General features: G+C 36.8%; 1 protein-coding gene across 1 annotated transcript in view; it reads left to right on the top strand.

Moving 5' to 3' along the window:
* Positions 1 to 327: 327 nt before the first annotated feature.
* The window catches only part of appa (amyloid beta precursor protein a), a 42,483-nt gene continuing 33,691 nt past the window's right edge, over positions 328 to 9,119 (top strand). The window contains 1 exon segment of the mRNA NM_131564.3: positions 328 to 514. Coding sequence (NP_571639.1) covers positions 455 to 514 — 60 coding nt within the window. The 5' untranslated portion in view covers positions 328 to 454.

The following is a 9,119-nucleotide window of genomic DNA, read 5'->3' as shown; positions in this document are numbered from 1 at the left end:
TATTATATAAAAAATGTATTCGATCACAATTATATTTGTTTGTACTTTTTGTCAAATACGTTTTTAAAAAATATAAAAAAAACAGATGCTTGTATCAGATCATTTATTTATTATATTAAATAATTTATATATTATAAAATATAATAAACACATGCCTGCCCGAAAAAAATATATCTTAAAATTATGATATATACCTTTCATTTTATTTTTATTATTAATTTATTTATTATTTCTCACAGCACATTATGTAAATAAGCTCCATTCCTTGATCATTGATTGGCGTGTTCTCCGTTTGCTCCTCCCCCTACCGTGACGCGCGGCTCTGATTCTCACCGCAGGCGCATCGCGTTCTTCACAGAGCCACAAACACAGCGACATTCATTCACAGCGAACGGATAAATCTAAATATAACCAAAAACACAGAAGGAAAGGCGAAATAAAGAGGAGCAGAAGCATGCGGTCGAGGGAGCTCTTCATATTACTGATGGCCGTCGCGTCGACGCTCGCGGTGGAGGTAAGAAAACGACAAAAGATAACGTTACGTTTGATCTCTGAGGTAAAACATATTCACAACTGACGATTATTCCTATAGAGTCGCATTGAGCCTTGATATTTAATGTTTTGAGGCGTGTAAATGTTAGATGTGTTATCATTTCATCTGCTGGTGTGGACTATTCGGTGATGATGTTCGCTGGACGGGCGGAATGTGTAGCGGGATCAGCCGCGTTACATCAGCGTTACATTTAAAACATCGATGATTAATTCCTACTGTACACTGTAACGCATCTGCTTATTAATATTAATAAACAAACTGACGCGCTAAAAATACCGCGAGTGTCGGTGGTGGTAAACGCGTTTATAACATTCACTGCGTTACATGATCACATTCTGTTGATTTGTATTGATTCAATGGACAAATGTTGTGTTTATAGTGGTTTTTAGTCGATGTTTAACCTTAGACGATGGTTTAATATCGAATAATAAGGCTTCCACGAATAATATGGCTCCCAGTGTTGTGGTTGTGAAATATGATTTAATATTCCCTCGAGCTATGCTGGTGTCAGTGGGTGTGTAGGGAGGGAACTTGATTTTATGACGCTCGGGGTGTGTGTGATGTTCCCTCGGCCTTTGTTTGGCTTTGCTTCTTTAATAAATGACTCATTAAACGCGTTTATATTGCTGGAAATGTTCTGTATCGCGAACGCGTTTGTCGTGAACGCCCCCCAAGATGGCGGAGAATCACTGCAGCTATTAAAAGCGCCGCTCGACACCTCTTCTTCATTATTGTTTCGAGGAACAGGCTATTTTAAATGCTAGCCAATCTGTTTATGGTTATATTTTAGTGTAAGACAATGTTGTCTATTCTATGGAAAGCCTGTAAAACTGTAATCTCCCTTATCACATTATGAAGGAGATGAAGTGTGGTGATAATATGAGTTTAGGATATCAATATCATACGAATTATGTTATTATTGGTGTATAAAACACCATTTGACTTAATTTTTAAGAGTCAGTGCTACATTATAATGTGGGTAACATGAAGCACACACAATGGATTTGGTGTTTGAGGTCATTGTTTGAGGCTTCTGCTCTATTTTCTGTGAAGTTGTTATTTGATGTGGTGTTTTTCAATTGTATTACATTAGGAATTGGTTCATTCTTCCTATAATAAGTCTTATTTGTAAACCGATTTGTATAAAAGTGTCTGCTACATGTCTGGATGTAAGTGTGATTGCGTTCACATTTGGTGGTTTTGTCACCTGAAGGTGTGTAGAAATGGAGCTTTGACAGATGTCTGGACAAATGTTCAAGACCTAAAACCAACCCGGTGTCACTAGAAATCATTATGTTTCATGTTTTTAATTGGTTAATGTTTAATATCAACTTAATTAAATGACTTATAGGCTGCTGATGGCTGACAGGAACCATAATTTCAATCAAATCAGAACTCTAAGAACTGAATGTTCTTCATTGGATTAATCATTTTGTAAAAAGATTAAACATCAGTTGAAATCTTTTTCAAACAAGGTGATAAACAGTGTTTTACTAGATAAAATAGTTCTTTTTAAAAAAGCAATTACTGAAATGTTTTTAAAGAATCCAAAACAGTTCTTCTGTGGCCTTTTGCTAAAGTTTACTTTTTAGGAATCAATGTTTAATCCCATATCGCAAAATAATGCATCACATTTTCCATTAGCATTTGCAACCCTAAAGTGTTTGTAGGTTTGTTCAGATCTATAGGCAAATAAATATAGATCTATATTTCTGCCAGTAGTTGCCTAAAATACTTTAGACTCCTGTAGTCCATCAGTGTTGCTTTGTTGTTGTGCTGTGAATAAGTGTAATATATGACATATGCTGTTATATACTACTAATGTTATATGCCATATATTAGTGTGTTATATACTACTACTAGTGTTATATATGCCACATACTAGTGTTTAATACGACTAATGTTACATATGCCACATACTATATGACTAATGTTATATATGTCATATACTTGTGTTATATATGCCACATACTAGTGTTATATATGAGTAATGTTATATATGTCATATTCTAGTGTTATATACTACTAATGGTATATATGCCATATATTAGTGTGTTATATACTACTAGTGCTGTATATGCCATATACTAGTGTTATATACTACTAGTGTTATATAGTGTTATATATGCCTTATTCTTGTAATATATACTTCTAGTGTTATATAGTGTTATATATGCTATATACTAGTGTTATATACTACCAGTGTTATATATGCCATTTACTAGTGTTATATATGCCATATTCTAGTGTTATATATGCCCTATAATAGTATGTATAGTAGTGTAAACTACTAGTGTTATATTTGTTAAATAGTAGTTTTATTTACACCATATAGTAGCATTATATACTACTAATGTTATATACTACTAGTGTTATATATGCCATATACTAGTGTTATATACTACTAGTGTTATATAGTGTTATATATGCCATATACTAGGGTTATATATTTTTAGTGTTATATATGCCATATACTAGTGTTATGTATGCCAAATACTAGTGTTATATACTAGTAGTGTTATATAGTGTTATATATGCCATATACTAGTGTTATATATTATTAGTGTTATATATGCCATATACTAGTGTTATATGCTAAGTGTTATATATGCCATATACTAGTGTTATATACTACTAGTGTTATATAGTGTTATATATGCCATATACTAGTGTTATATATTATTAGTGTTATATATGCCATATACTAGTGTTATATGCTAAGTGTTATATATGCCATATACTAGTGTTATATGCTAAGTGTTATATATGCCATATACTAGTGTTATATATGCCCTATAATAGCATGTTTAGTAGTGCAAACTACTAGTGTTATACGTTAAATAGTAGTTTTATATACACTATATAGTAGCGTTATATACTACTAGTGTTATATATCCCATTGTCTAGTGTTATTTACTACAAAGGTATTCATCTAGACACCTGGAGAAATTATTTATATCAAAATATATATATCAAAGATAAACAAAAAGTTTCTTCCAGTATCGTGCAGCTAAATAAACTGTGCATCAGCTGTTGTGGTGGTGTTGTAGATGGAAGCATCGTGAAAGCCTCTTTGTTTTGGTGTACCTGTGTGTATGAACGCAGTGTGTTGTTTTTGCTTGAATTAGCCTGCGCTGTGTTGGTCGTCTTTTATTCATGACTATAGATGTGCGAAGGTCACGTTACCCACACTGGTATGGCAGGCATTCAGAGCGAGTGTTCAGATGACCTGTGGCTTTACCGGCTGAATGAGTTGCTTTGTTGGCTTCAGTGTGGCGCGTCAGCAGGTGAGCGCGGAGGAGGAGGATGATGATGATGGCCAACATTAGGCATGGGCCATGGATGATAAGCTTGTAGGCATGGGGCGATGACCTGTTTCAAGGTTTACCTGCAGTTTGGAAAAGTCAAGATTTTTAAACTGCAAACATTTTCTGCTAAACCATTCCTGAGGGATATGTACGTTTTTGAGTGTGTGTTCTTTTATGAATATGTTTTTTAGGAAAACAGCTGAAACGGAGCCTACACATTACTTTTAACTGGTCAAATAATAATATGTAAATATAATGCTATATGCATAAACAATAATGCTCAAACAAGGTTTACTCATCATCAGTAACTTTCAAAAAACATTCATACATAGCTAAATATACATGCATATTTAGCTAAAATAATATTTCCTTGTTATATGTATACTCCAATAATCCTCTAAATCCTTTTAATAGTGTAATCAGAATTAAGTGTTTAAATGAATGCTGAATTAATCTAAAATATTCATTTAGAAAAGCCGAAATGGTGCAAAACACCTACAAAAACCCACAAGCCTTTTTAATAACCTGATATCAGTAATAGTAATGAGATCACCTGTATTTAATATGTTGGTTTGATGTCATGTGACGTCTCCCATGTTTAGGAAGTGCATGAGCCCCAGTGCATCAGTTGTCATGGTTACAGCCCCGCCGAGGGCCTTTGATAATGAGAGCGCTGTGAATCACACACCCATATGATCTGACAGATGCTTCTAGCGCTCAGATTGACCTGTGACCTCTGAGGTGTGATTAGCACAGGATTAATGATGCGGAGGACACGTGCGATCACGGTACAGGTTGCAGACGCTGTTGCTTTATTGCTCGTGATTTATTATGACTTGTAGTATTCCGTAGATAATGAGGATTCTTATAGAGGAGGTGTAAAGCTGCTTTCATAGGCGGATGATCTCACAGCTTCTGATTGGTGGATGATTAACTTGTATATTTATGCAAAGTAGTGCCTTAAGGAGCATTTATATTTCGATTCATTCATTCGTTTTCCTTCAGCTTGGTCTATTTCAGAGGTTGCCACAGCGGAATGAACCACCAACACATGCGCCATAGGGGAATTGATGAACTAAATTGTTTGTAGTGTATGAGTGTGTGTGTGGATGTTTCCCAGAGATGGGTTGCAGCTGGAAAGGCATCCACTGCGTAAAAACTTGCTGGATAAGTTGGCGGTTCATTCCGCTGTGGCGACCCCGGATCAATAAAGGGACTAAGCCGAAAAAGAAAATGAACGAATGAATAAAATTGGCCATGGCAAAAGGGGAGACCTGGGTACACATTTACAGAAATATGTGTTTCTAACAGTCACAGGTTTACACTGATGTACATGTTTAATTTTGATTTTAAAACAATTTGATAGTTACAAAACTATAATTAAGGAACATTATTTCTTTGATAACTGGAAAGAATATACAGTAATTACAGTATACTGATGGCCTGTTTCTCTAGGCTTTATTGTTGATAATGCTCAGGAATGTTGGACCATCATTGCCTTTTTAGCATAAGTCGAGGACAGAAAATACCCAGACAGTAATGTGTGAATTGTGGAGCAGGCTAGATCTAAAAAAAAACATCTGTATTTTTTAGTGTGTACTTTTTTTTTGCTTTTATTCTTGCCATAATAAAAATATATTTGTAGAGTAACCCATGTTCTGTTGTCATTAATGTTTTAATAAATTAAAATAGGTAAATATATATAAAACTGTCAGATATGAACAAAAGTAAGTGATGCATCAAAGTTTGGTTAAAAAAAAAAAACTTAAATGGTTATAAAAAACTTTTATAATAAGCGCGGACCCGTGAAGTCATCAACTTTCGCTTTCAGATTTAAAGGGCCAGCATTGCACCAGACCCCTGTAAGTGGTGTCGTTTGAAAGTGTAGAGTCTATATTTTATGCACATGTGCATCACTTTGGTTTTTATTCCACCGTACAAAAGTTATTTACACTTAAATACACAGTGTTTTGGAGACCCGAGCTGGGTATTGAACATTTGTTAATTTTTATATTTTTCATATGACACATGTACAAGTTATAGCTCAAATGAAAGCTCATGCTAGAAACCTCCAGGCAGGCGTGTTGAAGGAAGTTGGAGCTAAACTATGAAGAAGGGTATAAACGGAGGTCGGAGCCAGCTCCATGTGGGTGGGCCTCGAGCTCCAAGTGGGCTGGAGTTTTTATTTATTTAATGTCTTGTAGATGACACAGAGTCTAATATTGTGCTTTATGAATGTCTATATCTTCCCCAACCCTCAACCCAACCTCACAGTAAACGATGTGCTTTATTAATATCTGCTCCACCTACACCACTTAAACCCAGCCTACTTGTGGTTTAAGTCCCTCCCACTTGGAGGTCACTTTAGCTCTTGGATAGGGAAACCTTTACACACAGACATCAATTAGTCTATAAATAATTAATTTTGTTTGTTAAGCGCAAATATTCGTTTCAAAACTATTTCTAAATTCAGTTCTAATTTCCAGCAAACAAATAAATGAACAATAATAATGAAGTGTGCTCAAAAACCTGAGTTATATCATAATACGCATGCTGTGCCCCATATGGTCTAAAACCTGCAGGTGGACAAATCTAAGCTTGTTTTTAATAAAACAAACATAAATATAGATATAATGAATAATACTGCTAATAATAATAACATTATACAAAAGCAAATTGTTATGAATGAACTGAAATGTCCCCCGAGATGAAGAAGGCATAAAAGCAGTGATTTTTCATATTTATGTAGGCTAGAAAATAATATGTTTTGTAATATTTTAATCCTTTATATTTATATCCTATTTATATTCTTATTATATCCTATATATTTCCTTAATATTTACATTTTTTCTGCATATGTAAAGATATTTGCCTATTGCTCTCTTGTGTGTATTAAGCAGTGTGTAAGCGAGGCGCAACTCTGCGCTGGAGTTTAGACCGGGTTTGTTTTGGTCTAAGGAAAAATCTAATATAGTTTCTCAAAATAGCAACGCGCCAGCGGTCCGCCTCAGAACGCCTCCTTTTTAGAGCAGAACGCCTACGGGCGCACATATGAGCGCTAATGCATTTGCTATTTAAACAGCGTAGCGCAACGCCTCAAAACCACTCTTGCGCCAAGCTGAAACTAGCAAACAAGTATTGTGCCGCGCCTTGCGCCACATTGTGCCGGGTGTATGATAGGGCCCCTCGTCTGTTTTGCGAGGTGCGCGCAGTCAGCAGAGGTGCGCCAGGCGAAAGTATAAATCCAGCTTCACTCTCTGTGGCTCTGTAATTGGCTGTAGTCTCTGGATGTGTGTGGGGAACATCTCTTGTTCTGCAGTCGTCCTCTGATATCTGATATCTCCATTAGCAGTGTTGTTGTGTAAAGAGAGATGTTTCTTCTGTACAGTGAGAAACACAATACAGACATCAGTCAGAGCAGCAGCGGCGCTTTACTGCTCAAATAACCTTTATTTGTGTGTCAGAGACGCTGTGCTCAGATTTCACCATAGAAATTGCTTCACCAATAATAACGCTGAAATATATGCGAGATTTTGAGCAATATTTCCATGCAGAACACAATCATTATGTACACACATATATAAATCTGTGAATGAGGGTTTTGCTGTGTGTTGTTTAGGTTGCTGTGAATGGATGCCAGTGTAAATGTAAAGCCGTTCCTCACACTCTCAGCAGTGATGGTGTTTTTGTAATTGAGTCATTAAAGCAGCTCATGGGCGTCTGCTTCTGCTGCTTCCTCCTCCTGTTTACTCCCAGAGCGGACGTCCAGTCTCTGTGCTGGACTACAAACAAGACTGTGTGTGTCTGTGTGTGTGTGTTTAAGAGGTTGTGTGTGTGTGCATAAATGTGTGTGAGTTTGTGTGAGCATATATGCATGTGTGTGTGTGTGTGTAGTCTCTGGCAGATTGATCTAGATAGCGTTTGTAAGTAATGCATCTGTTTGCTCTGACCTACATTCCCAGCGAGAGCAGGACGCTTTGAAGGATTGTGTGGAGTAAATGACGTCAGGCGTATTGTGTCTCTTGCTCTCAGATATGAACACACTCCTGACACTTTACTGCATCTCAGCAGTCAAATCATCTCTGAGGGTCAGTGGTGCTCCAATGTGAATCTGTTCATTACAAATATCTACTAAAGTTGCATTATTTTAAAAGTAATATTTAAATTACATTAATATAATATTTATTTAGGCTGCTAATATCAGAATGAAAATATCAGTTCCTCACATCATGTTTTCATTTTATTTTAAGACATAGCCAGGGTGATGTGAATGACATTATAAAGTACGATCGGGATTGTTTTTCATATCAAACTTGCGAAGTCTGAACTTACACGGAGAGGATGCAGGACTGAACTGTGTGTGTACTTAATACTGAGGAAAAAGCCCCAATCAGAGAGGTGAATAACTGCAGCTCTATTGTTAAGATATAGTGAAACAACGTAGCCAGGGTGATGTGAATGAGATACAGTACACTGTTCCTTCGAAGATTTACCGACGTGCCCTTGGGATCTGTTTGCCATATCAAACTTGCGAAGTCTGAACTTACAATGAGAGGATGCAGGTTTTCAGATGTCTCCGTTTTCCTTCGTTTCAGAATAAAGACGGCCTCTTCAGCGTTTTCAAAACAATCCATTTTTGGCGCTCGAAAACTCCGGCTTAGTGTGGACGGATGGCGTAACCGTAGCAAAACTTGTGCGTTTTCAAACTAAAACGCATTAGTGTAAACGGGGCCTCAGACAACAGACAGACTTAAAGGGCCATGAAACCCCCTCGTTTCAGCAGGGTGTTTTCACACCTCTACTTTGGAAAAAGTCAGAAAAGTGGGCGTGTCCAGCTCTGTTTAGGGGGGAGTGTCGGAGGAAGAAAAGAGGCTTGGTGTGGGAGTGTCTATTTGGGCACGCTGAATTTCAGAGTCAAAACACACCCACAGCGGACAATGTGACTGTGTTTACATGGACATCTGTAGTCGAATTATTTGCCAGATTATTAAATGTTGGACTTTAACTGCAGTTTGAGTCTTTCATTCAGGGAATTCATTCCTGTCCCTCGCGACAAGCGAGATATTTGATTCGAGGAACTGCTCTAAGCGTGTATTTTTCATGCAATGTTTGATACCGCACGGCGAATGAGGAAAAAAAACTCAGCATTTCCCGGAAACTTAGATGCTCACGGCAGGTAGTGTCAGAAAGCCACGTGTGTTATTCCGGTCACAAAATCCTACACGAGGTTATAGTTTGGTTGTAGTGCTAACTTGTTT

The sequence above is a fragment of the Danio rerio genome, chromosome 1 (genome assembly GCF_052040795.2).
Source record: "Danio rerio strain M-AB ecotype USA chromosome 1, GRCz13ab, whole genome shotgun sequence".
NCBI lineage: Eukaryota > Metazoa > Chordata > Actinopteri > Cypriniformes > Danionidae > Danio > Danio rerio.
The sequence above is the reverse complement of the archived record's forward strand: the minus strand, read 5'-3'. Positions and strand labels throughout refer to the sequence as shown.